This window comes from Anopheles maculipalpis, chromosome 3RL, assembly GCF_943734695.1.
Source record: "Anopheles maculipalpis chromosome 3RL, idAnoMacuDA_375_x, whole genome shotgun sequence".
NCBI classification, from domain to species: domain Eukaryota; kingdom Metazoa; phylum Arthropoda; class Insecta; order Diptera; family Culicidae; genus Anopheles; species Anopheles maculipalpis.
Genome location: NC_064872.1, coordinates 63,622,091 through 63,641,881, shown reverse-complemented (window position 1 = coordinate 63,641,881; position 19,791 = coordinate 63,622,091). Strand labels below are relative to the sequence as shown.

At 39.8% G+C, this 19,791-nt stretch overlaps 3 protein-coding genes across 3 annotated transcripts in view; 2 read left to right on the top strand and 1 right to left on the bottom strand.

The window, feature by feature from the left end:
• The window catches only part of LOC126563129 (coatomer subunit zeta-1), a 558,371-nt gene that overhangs the window by 189,202 nt on the left and 349,378 nt on the right, over positions 1 to 19,791 (bottom strand). The gene's annotated exons all lie outside the window — the stretch shown is intronic.
• LOC126561377 (trafficking protein particle complex subunit 11) overlaps positions 1 to 19,791 on the top strand; it is a 411,048-nt gene that overhangs the window by 94,056 nt on the left and 297,201 nt on the right. The window lies entirely within an intron of this gene.
• Positions 1 to 19,791, top strand: part of LOC126561302 (uncharacterized) — a 60,030-nt gene that overhangs the window by 9,998 nt on the left and 30,241 nt on the right. The window contains exon 2 of the mRNA XM_050217357.1: positions 19,390 to 19,514. Within this exon, the coding sequence (XP_050073314.1) occupies positions 19,404 to 19,514 (111 nt within the window). The 5' untranslated portion in view covers positions 19,390 to 19,403. The remainder of the gene's footprint in view (positions 1 to 19,389; positions 19,515 to 19,791) is intronic.

Here is a 19,791-nt window from a genome sequence, read left to right as displayed (position 1 = left end):
ATCAGGACGGTCATTTAATGGTTTACTAGACTTGCTGATACCACGTAGTTGGAAAGTTAGCCCTCGCTGCGGGGGAACGTTCCACATAAGATTTGAACGCCGTTCTTGCCGTATGAAGACAGGCGCCTCTGTTGCCTCTATCATCGGGCATCTCTCAATCTTCTAACCATCTAGAACTGACTATAGACAATACGGCATTGGACCGTCATAATCAATTGTAAATAAATAGAATTGACTATAAAATTACGGGTAAATCTAAGGTAAATCTAGGTAAGAATAAGTCTTTTACTCTTGTTATTGTTATTGTCGTCATACTAAATTAAATAAATAACAAATAAGAAAAAGAGAACTCTATCAAAAGCCGATTTAAAATCAGTGTAAATAAAGTCGGCTTGCGAAACTGATTCGAGTTGGGAGGATAAAAATGACGTATAACACATCAAATTAGCTAAAATTGAAATGCTTTTTTTGTATAAAAATTATTTATTAAACTTTGACAACATTAAAACTAGTTTAAAAAATAAAAGTGGGGTACATGTAGGGGCAAAGTACAATTTTTACAAAGAACATTTAAGGAATTTTTCATCAATTACAGCTTTGTTGTTTTCAATAATGTGGATGATGTAGTTTGCAAAGGAATTTAGTTTGGGTAGGATGGGAATCCTCTTACTTACGTTAATGTTACTTAAAATAGGAAAGATGAGGAAAGGAAAGTTGAGGTTGTAGTTTGGGACAATGGCTTCAAAGGGCCGAAGGGTAAACTTGTGCTCCAGAGTCTCTAAATGGGAGCAGACTGAGCAGGCTGAAGGAACCCGAATCATCCTGTCGGTTAGCTGTCCGTATAGAACCTTGATGTGCATCAGCAAATCTGTATTTGATCGTATCATCGAGCGTGGATCGGATGAAAGCCTGCAGCTCTTGACGATTTTTCCAGATCCATCGCCAACCCATGGAAGGTGACTCCATAGCCACTTTGGAGTCTGGAAGTCTGTCGACCATCGTTTGCCGCAAACTTTTGGTTAAGACTGTAGGTTCCGGCGAGCTGCTGAATTACCTTCCGAAGGCTAGCTATGGATACGAGCCTATTTTTGGGCCCGATTTTTAGTACCACCTGTTCAGCAACGTATAGATTCACCTGCAACGCTGTTGTGGTATTAGCGGGAATGTGAATATTCAGTCCACGTCGATTGCGTGGAAGGGCTATTTGGGTCAACGGGATTCAAAAACCTCCAGATCCGTCCCATAGGTAAGATCGGAACGCTTAGAAAGGAATCTTAGCAAGGTTATTGATGTATAATAATGCTGCAAGTGGAATGAATGATATATTAGGTTAAAACATATTTCGTGTTTGTTATAATTGACAATATTAAATTTGTAACCATGGGTTTTTGTTCACTTCTCAAAAAAACAAAACCATCCCGAGCACCCCAAATAACCCAAAATCTGAATTCATCCGAACCAATTATGAGTAAAGAATGTTTCCCAAACAATATCACTCAAAATTGACTCTATGTTAAAATTTTCCTGAAACATATTTACATTGCCTGCACAACAAATGTCTGCATCGCAAAAGGGAAGGAAAACAAATACCACCCAAGCCATGTAATGACAATTTTTCCAAATATCGCTTACCATTACCGTCCCGGCCAACATGGGCGTAGATTTTTATGCGAATGTTTTATGCTGCATATTTTCCACGGTACCATATAAAGCGAGCATTTTTATTCCAATGTCATCATAATTCGCACAAGCACACACCGTCCTCCAGTGGGAAAGGAGTTGGAAGTGGAAAACTGCACCCGGATGCAATTTTCCATTATTCTCTTCGGTGCGTTTGAATTTTTCTTGTTCGGTTCAATATTCGTTGCTGTTTGCAACTTGTACGAATTTCCATTGCGTTTTGTCAACTGCTGTTCTCGTGTGCTTTTGCTTTCTTCTCTTTGTGCCGGGTGCATAAATCATACGCCATAACTCAGCAGTGGCGGAAAAAATGAACAGAAGTAGTTGAGAAATCTCTACCGGGACTAGTTTACCAACAGCCATAAAAAAACGCAACATTTGTTCATGTGCCTTCACTGACTCGCTGACCATACAGCTTGGTACACGCTTTTTGTTTGCCCGGTTGCGTTCGTTTATTGATGATTTCGATGTTTGCCGTGGAAATAATTTATTGGTTATGATTTTTTATCCATCACAAATCAACCAGTTGGACGACTGGCCGTTTTCGGTCACATGTTTGTGTAGCGGATGATTGGCTATATTTCCGCTCATATGAGGCTGCGATGCTGATGATGAAAAGGAAAACAACGCAGATGATGTGTTGACAAGGAACAGGAAATCAAAAATAACTTCGAGCCATCGGGATGGATGGCATTCTGATATTGTAATAAATTTGCCCACTCAGTGTTGGCAGATCGGCAGCTTTTTTGGTGGTTGTGGTATTGAAAATGTGTCATGTTTCGTAGACGATATAAATCAACATTTCGAGTAGTGCCTTTGGGTAAGGCTGGCAACGTTGGTTTTGGTTTAGGTTACGCAACCCACAAAATCATCCACAGGAAGGTATTGGAATTTGTGGCGCTAAAATAGGATTCAAAAGGTTAAAATGTTTCGCTTTGCAAGATGTTTTTTTGTTTGATGAAATAATAATTAAATTTAAATAATTTAATTGGTTAAAATGAAAAGCATTTGCACGTTTCTATATTCTCTATTTTGTCTAGTTTGATTTGCATTACTAGTTACCTTATTTTGCGAACTTTCTCAAATTCCTTGCAATCAAATTTATGTTCTGAAATGCTTGCAAAGCTTCCATTCGAATTATTTTCTCAATAGTTTTGGGAAATATGGAATTTTCAAATGTTTCTGTGGGCGCAACGAAGAAAGCAGCATACAATTTGCGTTCGTATTCGATGTGGATAGATGTACATTCATCTTTTCCTAGAATAAATTTTCCATGAGTTTACACATTCACAACATTGTAATTTGTTTTCCATTTGGAATAAATTATATTCGCGGTCAGTTTCGCACATTTCATTTCCGTTTATTTTTCTCTTCCTCTCTCGCTCTGTTCCTCACTCGGGGTAGGGAGTGAAAATTTTATGATTTTCCTACAATATTACAAATACACAGTCACACTCACTATGCAATCGGAACTGTGCATTCGCATAAAACAAATACTCACCGCATCCCGGAAATAGCTGCATGCAGCGAGGGAAAACTGACTGCGCTAGAAACATGATTACCATACACCCATTGAAAATATACGCCTTCCCCACAACGATAAACCCGGGAACACCAGGTTCTGTATTTTATCGTGTTCATAAAGAAAAAAAGACGGATAAGTCAGCCTTGGTGCCCGGTGTGTGTAGTCCTTGGCAAAAGGTGAGAATGTGCCCAAGTGTGCTCGGTCTACGTTCGCCAATAATAATGAATGCCTTCTGGTGGAAAACGGTCTGATAACATACTGCACACTGTACACACAATTTCGATGTCGTTCTCGATGGCCATGTACGGCTGGTAGATGCATTTTCAAACGGAAAGCAGTACAGGTGAACCATTCTACTTGCACCGTCGACAGCCTACGATACCATTATGAGCAGCAACCGACAGCAAACGAGAATGACGAATGGCGGGTCGGTTGGTTTTTTGGGGGTTTCGTACCAAACGCTCTCGCGACGCCCAAATGCCGCTTAACGGATAGATAATTCGGTTTTGCAAATAGTGGTTCCGGTTCCGGATGGCTTTTCCTGCCCCGATGGGTATGAATTATTAAAGTCCTCATAAAAGCATATAGTTACGCCTGCCAACAGGGGTGGAAGAATGTTTGCACCTTTATCGTGCGGTAATAAGATCAGGCGTTTGTAGCTTGGAAGAACGATTTGGCCATGACATTTTAGGGAGACAATCTACGGTTGTAATGGATGTTTAGAGTAGTCTTACACTTGTCTTTATCATATTCTCGCGTAGATTTGGAGAAAATATTATGAAAATTATGAAAATATTATGACCAAATCTCGAGGAACTTTCTTTTTGTGGATTCATTGAGTTCGCCACTAACGTCGTACATATTTATGAATTCAAATTTTCACATTCATAAGTTCTACTTGCTTGGAAACTACTGTTTTGAAAAGGATTTTGATCTGTTCTTACTGAATACTTTAGCGTAATTTAATCCTAGAACTTGCCCTCACGATCAGTCCTGGGTACAATTTTATGGTCCTGATAAGATTAACTACCAGTCCAGTCTTGACATGACATGATCGTGTCCGGAAAATCTGCTCCAACGCAAGATAGTCTATCCAGCTAAGGAGAAACTAAGTCAAGGAAACCAGATGTGAACAATACAAGGCTTTGCAAAATGGAAGACGACACATCAACCGTTAAGATTAATATCGAGAGATAATGTCGGCCGGTGTGTCGATCGATTAATCTACAATCGATCAGCGATGGTCAGGCTTAGTCCAATGGGAAGATCGAAGTACGAATTGACCATTCCCAAATAAGGAAGCAAAATAAGCACTCACGTTCGAAAGGACGAAAATTGGAAGCGAAGGGTTAAAGATTCGGACAGAAGAAAAAGGACAGAAGCAAGTGCCACGCGAGGACGCGATTTTAATAAAAGTTCCAGTTTCCATTTCCCACACACTTTTAAATTACAAGCATTTGAAGTATCTAAGTTCTCTGAGTTTCAAAGTGTTCCAAGTCAAATCTACTTTAGAACGAAAGAAAGTGTCTGGTGAAAGTAATTGAGAAAATTGTGGCTCGATAAAACGTTCGAGGCTTTTGTGTTTCTCAACAACTACCAGCAAAGATTGTGAGGAATAAATTACTACAACGTACAGAATTTTTAACCATTTCTTTACCTGTGCTCCATTAAAAATCGCAGTCGCACTTTCGTTTCACGACTATCATATTAAGTCCTTTTTTTTAAACTCATCCACGTATTTACTCATAACTAGCTAGAGAAAACGTTTATTCTTAATTTTTATTATATTTTTCTCTCTTCAAACAACATTAATTTTGATTGTTTCTTCACTTTTTTTCAGGTAAAACTTCATAACCAAATATCATGTTCAAACACTTTCACGATCGTCGGCTATAAAATCCCATCAAGAAATCATCTTTATCAAACCGTAAGTTTACCATAAAAAGCTGTGTCCCATCTTTGCTTAAAAAAATACCCCCTCATCAGGTAAGGTTAGCATGCAAATGCACGAACCACGCGTAAAAAAACCGTCTCCAATTTCCAAGCGACTGTCGGGACCATAATTATGCCAGACGCATATTATTATGCGTTATTGTGCAACAGTACGACATTCGCAAAACATTTATTCAACGGTTGTTTCTAGAGCGCATGTGACATTAGCCGAACGTTTCGTAATGATGCAAATGCATTTAAAAAAAGCTGATAAACAGGATTTTATTAAATATATTTTTTGTTATAACCAAACTTCATTTTTACTGGGGAAAGGTTCACCTAAGGATGCGCTTGTGCCTCTTTGGCTGACTTTAAGGGTGACGAAATTAATGCTAATTGGGTAACGTTATTACAGAACGATGAATACATTACACTGTACACCGGTACTCAGTTTAAGATCAATAAAGTATTGTTATTTATTCAAAGTAAAGTCAAGCCCAAGCGCGATAATGCACAACCCACAGCAAAATAGGAATGGTTTTGATTCACAATTAATACGAGTGAAAGCAGTCAACAAAGATAAACATCTAACCACAAACATCACCACTGTTTGTGCCCCTGGGCTACACTTAAAGATGTCTAATATTTTTAGGGTGAAAATTTGCCTCAAGAGGTAACCCAAACCAAAACAATCTAATAAACCCATCCTGAACGGAAGCTCCCGGAAACCCATCCCAAAGCAGACGATCACCAAACACGCATCCGCTGGCTAGTCATTGTGTGTGTGTTTGAGATCATTTAAATTTGTTTGACGTTCGTGTTGACGTTCCGCCGTTGCATGATGTTGATGAAGGTCAAGTGTATGTGCATACACATCGCGTACCAGATCGTTTTGTCCGTCACCAACGGCAACACCCTCGGGGGTGAAATGTGTTTATGCGTCTTGTTGTGCTATCATCCCTGTTAGTTAGGGAGTTAGTTGCTTTCTAAAGTTAAACTCTCCCAAAAAAGCCATCGCCATGGAAGCTTCCGATTCGAGCATCATGATCGTTATGTCTTGTGTATGTAATAATAGTTCGCCGAGGGCCAGGATCTACCAGGAACCAGGGTGTGGTTCCCGAACAGGGCGAGCACGTTGTCTCCCGTATGCGGACCACCTGGAGCTAGTGCACAACTTCACAACAAAATTCAAACTCGAACACACCAGGTGCATCACCGCCCTTTGACAAAACCTTTTCCCAAAAAAAAAAAGCTCAGCAAAACATTGGCCACGGTGGAGCTTACGTTTACGGAACTGCAGCCATCTGTGGCTGAGATGGATACGAATGAAGGACCGAATCTCGTCAATCTTGCCCGCAGGCCCCGCAGGAAGGCGTCCATTAACCTTTGCCTGCCACGCTTTCCTGCTCGGTTGGACCAATCTGTCACGGCCGTTTTGTGTTTCACGGTGTGCCGAGATTTTCGACCGAAGCTCGGAGGACTGTTGTACTGTTCGCGTGCAAGGTTAGGTGCGTTCGTAAGATGAGGAATTAAAAACGAGTTCCCAGCGGATTGCGTATCCAAGTCCAAGGCACCTGTTCAAGGGTGTGTGTTGTGCGATCAGCCGGTGATAGTGAGAGTGGACCGTTGGACCTCCACGGATGGCGTTGTCGCACCGACACAGGCCGGCGTGTAGTTCATTCATCTCCGTCTTCTTGGTGGCGTTGTGCGGACCAGGCGCAAAAATCGGGGAGTTGGGCGCGAAAGTTTCGCTTTCATGTCGGTTTTCTATTTGACCATTTTCGGGTAGATGGGGGAAAAAAAAAACGCCGGGAGTGGCACCAGTGCGCACAAAAAGGGAATGTTTGTCAACGGAAGGAAGGCGCGCGTGCGTGCATTGCTCGTCGGGTGGCCACGGCTTCGGCGCGAAAGTGCGAACTGTGGGTCTGTTTGTGCTCGGTGTTGTGCTTCTTTCTTTCGTTTTTGGTGATACACACACAGCAAGTCGAAGATTGAAGCCAATTAGTCTGATGGTTGGGATGGTTGGGTTTTCGGCGTGCCCCGGGTGAAGGTTTCGTTGACCTTGCGTTGATTGCGATGAAAGGTTCGCCGACTGTGAGGCAAAGCGTTAGACGACGGGCTGGAATAATGGGGCTCTCTGAAAGAAAACAAATAATCTGTGCCCTCTGTTAAAAGTTAATTTTATTTTTTCTTCCGTGGCAAGAAATTTTGACTTTCTGAGGCGTAATTTTCTGTCCAATAAGAAGGGCTTCTATTGTTTTGTTTGAAAGGTTTGATTCATCTTATATTTAAAAATATTTTTTTTAATTAAATCGTTTGGTTTTGACAGTGTAAGCTTTATTCCTGCGATGTTTTTGTTCTGTAAAATGCTTATTTGTCGAATCTCGTTTTTTACAAAATTAATTCGGTTTTCTCCATTTGTTTCCGTGTGTGCTAATCTTTTCCTTCATCTTGCCCACGCCGGCCTTGTAATAGCTTATCCAAATTGTTGATTCCATGTAGCTTTAAAGTCATTCGTCACTCAATCATTCACTCAACAGGGGGAATGATGGGATTTCTGCTCCGATCGTGTCGCTTGAAGCCTGGTGCCGTTAGTGCAACAGGACCGCGTTAGTTCTACCATTTACAGCTTAAAGAGAAACAGACCTGAATCGTTTAATTTTATGGTAAATTAGGAAGTGTTCACTTTAAATTTCAACCAAAATTGTTCAATGACAATACGGTGGAGAGCTGTTTTATACAAATTTAAATAAAAAAAGTCATAGTTATTTAAATAACACTTCATTGTGATTTTTTGGACATTTAAAATACTTTACTAACTTTACGGCCTGACCGTCCTTCTTAACATGAAAAGAAAACTTTGTTTATATTCGTTATTAGGTATACGACCTGGCCGTTCTTCAGTGAATAGAAAAAAATATTAAGGATAAACAACAACATTTAAAACTTATTGAATTTGTTGTAAAACGTAGGAAAAATTACTTTCCCGATAGTAATTAAATGAATCCATTTCAACAGCGATAATCATTCTTCGATTGTTGCAAGCAAAAAGATATTTCTATGAAGTTTTAAATCAAGTTCGATACAGTGATCTTCTAACCACTGAATGACTCATCTACAACATTGAACAAGTGCACCAAAAACCTGATTAGTCGAAGTTTAACAGGAAACATCAAATACAACTCAACAATGCGTGTACATATTTCAACAAACGATGTTTAGTCACACTTTCAACCAGAGCCGACACGCATCACACATGAAATGTTGACCCCAAACAAAAACCCACAACTAAAAACAAAGCCCTGTCACCGACCCCGTTTTGTGATGAAGTAAAAACAATGCAAAACACTCACCAGCAACACAAACACATACACACTGCATCAAACATACCTCAATAGAAAAAAAAGTGCAAAACGCTCAGCAGTTCCGATTGTTCCGCATCATTCGATGCATCCGCAGTGGTGGACCGCAATCCGACACAAAATTCCAACCGAAACTAATTTTCCTCTCCACTTTCATCCTGAGCATGAACATGGGGCACGGCTAGACCAACTAACCGACGGCATTGGGTGTCATTTCTGGCAATATCATCCCGGGTGAAGTGGAATGTTTCGTAGGAAAAATATTATGTTGCGATAAAGAAGCTGTCACGTCGCGCATAAACGGGAATGCGTAGTGATTGAATTTGCATAACAATGAAACACATCTGAACGGAATCGGTGCGGAGTTTTATCGGTCACACCGATTTTTGTTAATAAGTTCTGTGAAATACTGCGTCCTGGGACTGCTGGGAAACATGTTGCAATGTTTCAACATTTCACCTTCAACGCTTAAAGTGTAATGTGGAACAGTGGTCCAACAGGCACTGATTATTTCACTTTCTGGACCAGTAGGTCAAAAATTACCAGAACCTCGCGAAACACAATCATTATTCCAAGACGCAGTACATTTTCCCTACCGAGGTCACTACGAAACATTAATAAATAAAGGCAGTCGATGAGTTGTGGTCGCGAAAATCGAACTACCGAACGCCAAAAATAAATGATCTGTCTTTTGCTGGTGTAATACGGTGTCATTTTGCGAACAAATGCATATCAGGCATCTTGTCCACTCACGCCAGAAAGTCCCCGCATCCGCAACAGTACAACCGTTAAGGGCCAAATGTCAACGTTTACGTACCAGCGTGTACTCTACGTATCGCTTTTTCTGGAGCGGTCAGACACGCCGTAGATTGCGCAATTTCGCGTTGATCCATTTTCACGAACCATCGTGCCGTTTGGCCCTATATGCAAATTGATGCATGGAATATAGTGAGTGCAGTGTTTATGTAAAAGTTTGAGACCACTTTTGCATACGGTCCTGGTACTGGTGGTTGACTGTAATTTCGGTGCTGGGAACTTATGTTTGCGTTACAAACATATTGAGGTCATGCAAAAATGGCTTAAATACTGTGGCACTGTTTTTGATTCGACGCGAATAGGCTTTCGGGCATTCATATGGATGTGTAAGTTTTTGGGATTTTATTGCATTATAGAACAATTAAAGTCCATTCGAATTGAAGAACGAAATTAATGAGAAGTGGCATGTGAAGATGCATTACCGGTTTCAGGAATGGAGAAAATAAAGGAAAAAGAACATATTTTTATTTCAATGTAGTAATTTCTAGTCAGTGCAGTTTGTAATCTCCAGAAACAGTTATCGGCAGTAGCTTGGTTCATGTTAGTCAATGTTATCGAACCTTTTTTAAACCATCTTAAGACGTTGGAACTCCAAAAAGAATATCTGTTTCCGATGGACCTCAAACCAATATGTATTTCCAACTAGTTCTCTTGAAGTACATGTTCAGATGGCAGTTCTTTTGGTTCTCCTGGATGTCCTGTAATAAATTTAATTAGCTGTTCAGATGAGTGAAAACTTTATTCCGAACGCTTTGTGATGCGTTATGTGACGATTTCAACAGTATTTTTACTTAAAATGTAATCCATTACCTAGCTTGTTGATACTTCACCTTCATGTAGAATTCTTCTTTTGGAATCTGTTGAAGATCAGATGCAGCCTTGTACTGCGTTACATGAAAACGATCATGTATTTAAGACGTTCTTTCATCGTAACATCACTTACACTCCTTAAACCTCTTTAAGCTCTTGAAACCCTGTTCCAGGATATAACGGAAACACACAAGCTGACCAGCCAAACTGCCAAATGATGATGTCCAATTAGTGGTTCAACAAATCGGCCTACAGTTCTAACCCATCCATCCACAAGAAATACATCTCACCTTGCAGCGCAACGAAGCCGAGCGGAAGAAAAACAAACCAAAGTGCGTAATAATGAAGTGGTTTCGTTACAGCGTGCCACTACTTCAGGGCCGAACTCGTTACTGGTTCCGAACGGTTGGGACCCAATTCGCCAAGTGCGATGGCAAGTAGTGGGCGATGCGCTGGACTCGAACAAATTGCTCAACTCCTCCCGGGCATCCTTTAATAGCTAAACTTTGCTACACGCTTTCTGGGAGCCTTTTCCCAGCACCCGAGGGGGTGGCCACTACTTTTTCTTTTTCCCTCGGTTCCGTTCGAACGATCCTCCTTCACAGTCGATTGCAGTGGATTTTCATCCAATTTTCTATCTGAATGTGTGTGTGTGTGTGTGTGTGCGTTTTTTTTTTGCTGTTGCTCCTTTGCATCCTTTCTTTCTGGCACAAAACCCCAGCGATAAGGATGTTTTACTCGAAGATGGACCGTTCATTTATTGTTTTCTTCCGGAGCGCGAGGCAACAACAACAACAACAAAAAAAAGCTACCCCGCTTGTGCATAACGATGAAAAGATTTGTTTTCATCCCGCCCTGTACTGGAACTGTTTGAGCAATACCGACAGAAAGCTAAATCAATGTTTGAGTAAAAAGAAGGCCCTTAAAACGGGATGAAAAACACGAACCTTCTTTTGAGAAACGGTAAGAAAATCAGCAACTCGTTCCAGAAACAAAATTTTTAGTATGGCAGTTGAACGGAAAAGCTGCTACGGTGAAACTGTCTGCAACCCTTGTAACGAAGCGTACAAATTTGTTGAATCGTTGGGTCATAAAACATGACAGTGCGAGTCCGTCCATCCGGGTGGAATTAGGCTGATTAATCGATGATTAGCGGACTAGATTAGGGTGAGAAAGGAAAAAAAGAAGCCAAAAAAAGTATAGAAAAAAAGGACATAAAAGGAGCACGAAGGGATCGAGCTATCAAGAAATGAAGGTAAAATTCAACAGAAAGAAAGCGTAGGAATTGGAACGGAAAATAGCCTTAATTTTGAAGCTGTATTTTTGCTTCGGGCAGTTAACAGTGAAGAATTTGTGAGCTGTTATTTCTTTGTTGAGAGAGGGTGGAAAAAAGTCATTTGAATTTAATTTTTTTTTGACTCTTTCTTTGATTAGTTTTGACCTTTCTTAGTTGCTGATAAAGTGTTGTAAATTATATTCACGAAAAGAAACGAATAATCGAAACAAAACCTTGGTTTGATACGGTTGATTCTCTGGAAGGTGGAAGGATGGAAGGTCTGTTCGGAAGGAGCCAAGGAACCGCTTGGTTTGGGAATTCTTTCAAATTTAATATTTCGTGACTATTGTCTCACCGATCAATTAATGTGTCTGAAGCGTTCCAAATTCTCGATTATTCTAGCCAAAGAACGAACGACAAACTTTTCCTATGAAACATTGAATATCTTGTGGAAAGCGATAGCCGAGCTCCATATTTTGCGAATTGTGTTCCAAATTCAAGAACTCCTTTGCGTTTTGGAAATGATGCAAGTTTTTTTATCAGAATTATAGAAAACAAAAGTAACAAATATTTTCCACAAAGAAGTGGGGAGGTTCTGTAGCGATGGAAGAAATTTAAAATTGAGTCATTTTGACGAACTGATGGATGGAATGCGTAGCCAACATTTTATGGCGTTCAATAGACGGACTCCTCATAGGCATAAATCCTCCCCTACCCGTTGACCAAGCCATGAAGACATCGTAACTTCAGTTAGGTTGCATCTTGACTAGCGGCTAAGCATCACAGTCGATCATTGACGGCCTGCACGAAACGATCCCCAAAACGGAGCGCGCATAAAGGGAGTGAAAGGGTTTTGGAGGTGCGAGAAAATGGTGGCAGAGGGCACAGGCACAGGTGAAAACTCTCACTTTCGTCGCGGGCGTTATCAAAATCGAGAAAGTTTCTCACCAAAGTGATCCCCCAACGTCCTCTTCCTTGCTTCTCATTCCGTACCGAGCAGGGAACCGGTTTTTGGGGCAAATGATTCGCCAAGTGGTCTAGCGAACCATGCACATGTGTCGCCGTGTCCCCGTGGTCCACCAGCCTAGACGCATCGTGTCCCTTGATGCCATTCCGTGCCTGGGAACGGTGCCCTCCGTTGTCCGTTTTTGGCGATTTCTGCCAACTGTAAAACGCTCTGAGATTGGGATGGTGTGACAGAAATCGAGTTCCTTCGCACCGAAAGGTTGTGCTAACGATACCGGGAAGAGCGACTTTAGTTTTTTTTTTGGCGGGGGATGCTGTCGATCCGGTCGCTCGCGACAGTGAAAGTGACGCCGAAAGTTTATGAAATGGTGAGCGAATTTCCATTTCATTTGAATGTCTTACGAGGGCTGGTTTGGGGAAGATTGTATCCGTTGTGGATGCGAGACGTGTGCGTTATGTAAGAGGAGTTAGAAGACGAGGACGGTCACGGCATTGGCAGTGGGAGTTGTAATAGTTGGAATTTGGCGACAAATTCGCTTGCTAAAGAGCAAATCGAAGACTATAGACGAAGAAAGGAAAAATAATTCAAGTGTAAAAATATTCACAAAACACAGCACAACAATAAATATCTTTTCCACAAAATTTTCATTAAAATTTTGCAGTTAATGTTTTCTTCTACTTACTCACTATCTGCATCATCATAAAACATCAACACACACACTCTCCTGGCGTAAACTTTATTACTTTACACCGTACTCCCTTTTCTCAGTGCACACCTGCATTAACTGTATCATCCACCCCTGAAGCTATCTTTCAAACATCGAATGCCACTAAATTAGTTCCAGCGAAACATAATGTATCTTCGCTGTTTACTATCATCAGGTTGTGCGAGTGTGCACAAATCGTGTGGTGCAATAAACTGCACGGACTGGCAAAGATGCAACGATGCAACGGCGTCTCGACGCAGCATCGATGGAACGAATCGCTGTTACACACTCTTCGTTTTTCCCTTGCTGCAGCTTCCGTTTGATATGTTTCACCTTGGCGGATGGTTTGCGCAACAACGTTTGCACGTTGCACGCTGTAGAACGCCATCGTAGAATCTACCGGAACATTCAATATGCGTAGCTGCAGCATTCTTGTTCCTTTCGATTGTCTTGCTAAAAAAAAAAGCTAACCTGAGGGAAACAAACCAACGATAGCTAGGTCTGCTTTTTGGTTCGCTGCTTCGATCCAATGCATAAATGGAATATCGATTGTTACCCCGTAACGCCGTACACCAGTATTCCGAGGTGTGAACCGGTGTGTTTTGCACCGGTTAAAATTGAAATACAATTCACGTCCCGCAGCGCGCCGGATCGGATGATGATAGAAAAGACGCACCGCATGCGAACACCGCTTGGGGTAAGGATTCTTTCAATTTTTTCGTGTAACTATGGCAAGTGTGTGGTACCTGATCGTGGAAAAATCGGGTGCAGCTTCCTTTAAAACCAGAGCGTACGATGGAAAAACTCAATTACCATCGGTGTGATGAAACAGTTTATGCGCACCGCAAAAAATGATGTTGAGCATTTTATGCTGTTTGCTGTTCTTTGATATGGTTTGAGCATGCAAAGAAAATTCGTTTCGACAGCATATGTGTCTGTGGCGTAGTAAAATTTACTATCTTTGTGGCGTATGTGTTTCATGTTTTATTAAACCTTGAAGAAAATACCAATTTTCTTCCTGTCGATTGGTATTTATTCCAGTGATGATTAAGTTTCTTTATACAATGACTTTTTATTATGTGGTTTGACATTTTTTTAAATGTTTTCTTTTTTTTTTAATTTTCTTCCTTTATAAATGTTTTTTTTTCCTTTTTTTTGAAAGAAATGTTACAAACTTGCAAGCCATTATTATTAAATAAAAAGAAATTATATGTTTCTTATCTTTTTTTTTTATTCATAAGGGACGGCCAGGCCGTATTTCTTATCTTTTTCATATCTTTACAATGGTTATTTATGTTTGAAGCACCCTTCGTTTTTTTAGTACGTTTCTTCAATGCTGATTCATTTATGTTCTGACGTATCAAATTCGTTTGTTCTTTATTTGATAATCAGTGATTTTGAGTTCATTATAAAAAAACATCTCTTTTTTATTAAAATAGAACAATTCAATCGTTTAAGCTTACTTATCCAACATTTCTTAGCTTGTGTAAACATAATTTTCAACGTCTGTAGATTCATTTTTTGTTGAATTTCGTTATGTTTTATAAGTTTGATGTAATTTATGCAGAGACCCATTATTTTCGATCTATTTTGTTAGTTCTGGTCTTATTACCTCTTGAAATGAGGGCAGTTTTTCATTAAACGATTTTATCATTTCGACCAACATTAGCCAACACGCTGCAATTTCTTTGCAGCTTTTTTTTTTATTTACTAATGAATAATATAAGATTCGTTGTTTTGAAGTGAGTTCATTTGAATGGCTTAAAACTTGGTACTAAAATATTTAATTCTCCTTTAGCTTTATGAAGGGCAAAACGGTTCGTGCTTACTTTAGGTCCTCCATTTTGCCACATGAATATCCTCAATAGGGACATCCTTAATGGAGACAGTTTAGATGTGTCTTTTTTTGTTAATGGAGATTTCAGGAATATTACATACAACTTAGATGTAAAGAAAGTGTTAGCTAAAATAGCCCTTTGATGGAGGTTGATGGTTCTATGTCTGTTTTATCTTAATAACTGTTCAAATGTATGTTTTTTGTTACGTCCCAGTTTTGTTTTATTGTGAGCCTTAACGAGTTAGTAAAAATAATGCCTCAAAATTTTTAATCAATTTTAAGTCCAGCTCCATGAAACATTAATTTTGTTGTGATTTGTATTGCATCCTATATTTAGATCTGTTATGTTTTCCTTCCTTAGTTTTGCTCCTAACACTGATTGTAATTCCATAAATATTTTTTTGATTGCATCGATATAATTGACAGTTTTTTGTTTTGTAGTGATGATAGAAATGTCATCCGCATATGCGATTATAATGTCGTCTGCAACATTACATACTGCTTCTTGTTTTTGAAGAAGCTGGTGTAAGTAAATTACAAATAAATGCATAGCGAGAGGATCTCCAGAAAAAAGCTTTAAAATATGTTTTATTCAAATGGGGTGCGCTGATGATAGAAGTGGACTCATCAGTACCAGATTACGAACCCCAACACAATTAAGGATAAAAAAATAAATAAAACAGAAAATGCAAGCCTAAATCTCCTAGATTGGCTAGATTGTAGATCCAAACAATAAGCAGAAAACGAAGATGATTCCTGTATAGTTAAGGTTAACATTAACACATTGGAAATCAGCATCAGATAACACAATTATAGCAAGCCATGCATTTGTTAACTAAGCCTCTGTTTGTTAGTCTCCCACGAACAGAGGCGTGAAAAGGATAGTTTCGCTCAATTTTTAGCTTAAAAATATTTAAAAAAAACATATGCAAAAGAGGTAAAAAAATTGCCTGTATTCCATGTTTGTAGCGTGCTTGTTTCACAGAGTAACCGTTGCGTACATACGCATCCACCGTTCTACCGCTCAACCGCTGCACAATCACCTTAAACTGAGTAATCCTACCGTTACTCGCAAAAAAATACGGAAAGAAGTGAACATTCCGGGAACCCATTATCGACCCTGGTGGATATTTTTCGCGCATTTACGTGAACCACAAATGTGAACCGTTTGGTGGATCAATGTTATGGATTATCCTGGGAAAATGTTCACCATCCACCAAACATCACTGTGTGCGGTTGTTTTTGACTCATTTGTGTGTCTGTGAATCGGCTTTGGAGGGTCACTGTACGGAGGGTATTAATATAGGCTTTTGGTTCTTTTTTTTCGTGTTTGAAATGATGAACAAATAGCAAAAAGATAGACCGGTTGCGAATGATATAACTGAGATTTTTTAAACGTTTCCCAAAAATATAATATTGTATGTTATTTATGGAACTTTATTCATGGTAAGCAGTAGTTATTGTCAAAATTCTTAGTGTGTGAAAGATTGTCTCTGTTTTAAGAAAAAAAAAATCGCATTCGTATGCTTATCAATTATGAAATTGAATCATTCCGCATCAAATTCAAATCAACTCCCAAAAAAAAAAAAAACATCCTATTTCAACATGTACTTTTCATTTTAGCATCATTCATCTCGCTCAACCAAGAACGAGAGAAAAAAAGCAATCCTCGTTATGGTATTTGTCCCGAGGAAACATTCAAAATTACCCTCAAATTGCAAATCATTAGCCTCTGCCACCATTCCGTGCAGCCCGGCACGGCTTTGTTCGGTTCCAGCTAGGAAACGTTGGATGGAAGCGTTTCACCGAGAAGTTTGTTTTCCACCCGAGAAAGCAGGAGGCTCATTAATGTTCAAATAAAGCCATAAAGCGCCTTGCAATGCCAATAGTTGCCACGTGGCAGGGCAATAAAAGATGCATGTAGACATTGCTTCCGTCTTGCTGCTATCTCGGCGAGCCTCACAAAACGCTGCAGAACTTTAGCCGGTGCATGCAAAAGGATTCTGCAAAGAAAGGATGAAACTTTGCCTGGGAATGCTTTAGGTCGCTTTGCAGTAGCGTAGGATCGAATGTACCGATAGAAGACAAATGGTAGCCCTCCACCGTATGTGTAGGGTTGGTTTGCGTTGTTGGTAGTGGAAAAATGTAACGCTACTAGCATAAAGACGATGTTTAACATTCCAATTCCTACGATAATATTTCACCAGCAGTACCGACTCGTGACTGCAGTGTACGATGAAGAGTATGAAGAATATATTTTATATCGGTTGTAAAGAAATGCGCACCAAACAGGGAGAAGATGAATGCAAGTGCACAATGTACTCACTTTAACAGCTGTTTTAAATGCAACCATGCTTCAGCCAGAAGTCATTTTTGCAAAGCCATTTTTCTATTTATATTTCAAACATTTATTTACACCCCATTCCATTCGAAGGAAATGAGGTCCTGTGAACTCCAAACCAAACCACACATTAGACCTAAACAGCAGTAAATAAATCATTAGCAGCAACCATCTCTTCATCAACGACTTACTTCCACTTAATGCCATCTTTATCGCGACCGGTTAACCGCATCGTTCATGCATGCAGCTCAGTAAATTATGAATGGAAATTTAATTAATTTAATCCAATCGTAATGATTCATCCTAATCGGTGCCACTCAATCGTCCGATACGGTGTCTCCCAACGATTCTAGACTTCCAACAGCAGTAACCTCATAAACTATTTCGCACCATCTCCATTCGTTGCCCAACCGTCCCCAGCTTTACGGAATTGAATCAATATCAAACATCGTCATCATCTTCGGAGCTTTCCATTGCCGGAATGGTGCTGTCAAACGCGTCCGTACGATGGCAGCATGATGGCATCAACCGAACCGATCTTCTCGGAATGTTCTGATCCCGAGTTTCCGTTCGGCTATTATCTGCGATCCTGAGAAATTAACACCCGTAAGACGGCAAACATGGCCAGCGCCTGTCATTTGTCAACTGGTCAACGGTAGTGGACAGCCAGGGAGCTACCGATGGTCCTAGGGTCCCCTCCTGTTTCTCTAGCAGTCCGAGGCGTAATGTGCCCGTCGATGAAGCATAATCAATTTAATGGTTCGTTGCGATAAATAAATCATCATCGATAATTAGAAAGCAGTAACGTGTTTATCATGATTTGTTGACGTTTGTGTGTGCTTTGATGCAAACAGATGGGGCTGCTTCGGTGTTCGGGGAAAGCATTGCTTGTGCGTGGAATTTTCCTCCTTCGAAAAGCTCTTTTCTTTCCTGGGCCAGCAGGAATGGTAGAATGGAGTGATGAATTACGGTGGCGGAACTGTATCAAGATATTGGAAAACGTGAGAGCAGCGCTTGTACACATTTTGGGATGTAAAATTATGATCAATAAAGATCTCGGCGCTTTTTATTGAAAGCCATTTTTATTGATAGCTTTTTATTGATACATCTTTTTACAGTACGTTTTATTTTTCTCTTGCTTTGGCTTTTAGTTAAAAATATGGAGACGATTAGTCTCAATAAGATATTTTCTTTAGTACAGATGTATGAGTGTACAAATTGATTAAAACAAGAAAGAAATGCCCGAAATAAGGCAGAACAAAACAAGAAGGAAAGGTCTAAAGAAATGTTTACAAAATCTGCTCAGGAAGAGCTAAAAGTGAAAACATTTAAAACATATTAAACAACAACGAAGAAATATTTAAGTAAATATCAATATCAAAACAAATTAAAATAAATTAATAAATAATTTATTGAGCAAAACCTATCTTAACTACATTATAAAAATATAGAAGTCTCAAATGTGCTAATGTTTATATCCCAAATAAAAATACTCAAAAGCGTTCTTAGCACTCCGTAAACTAGGACATTTCAACATGTCAACCATTCCTCTGTGTCTCCCCCCACTTTTCACCTCATTTGTCAGCTTGCTAATAAATTCATTAAAAGCTAAAAGAAAACTTTTCTCCAAATACTTCTTCATGTCCCACGTTTTACACACTCGCGTGCGTTTCTCCCGTTTGCCCTCGAACATATTACGACTTTCATCATCCCGATCATCCACGTTCTTAAGCACTCCCGTCAGCAAACATAGCATCGCATCGTCAAAAGTGATTTACGACTCACCTGGTGGTCGGACCTGACGTGAAGGGTCCTGTACCGTCTTACTTTGCCGCTCATGTTCGCTCGGAAGTAAATTAAAAGCTCATAAATAGATTTGGCGTGCATTATTGTGTGCTCGGATTTCACCGAAAGCTGTCACCCAGACTCCCGGAACCCGGAAGTGGGTGATACAATGTGACACGGATGGAACAGTGACGTTTGGAAGGAGGTGAAAAGATGGAGTAAATTTTATGAGAAATTTTGATGGGATTTTATTTGAACAAGCTTTATTCATTTTGATGCCCTTTCGGATACAGTTCTGTCCTTTAACGACTTTTCTTTTCTGACATCTACTTTTTTCTTCTTTTTTCTACAGAATGATTCCATCAGATGGCGAAAGTTAGCCATCTACCAATGAGGCGCTATCCTACCGATCAGCCATCGGCCGTCAATGTAGACCCCATCAACTTTTATCCGCCGGCAAATGCTACACATCATCGGGTAAGTGAAACGGGAAATTGTTGAAAAGATTACTGAAACAGGAATGTAAACAATAAAATAAAAAAAAGGAGATATTTGAACTTGATGTTGATAAGTGTGTCCAAAACTAATGCATTGATTTTAAAGCTCGTTTGTCGGATGCTTTGTGTCACAATAAAAAAAAGTAATTAAAGGAAGCAAAAGCTGTTTCGAACAGTAAAATAAAAAGTGAAACCCATGCTACTATCATTCCTTCCCAGCTAGCATGACAACAATGAGCAAAACAAGCTGGTTGCTG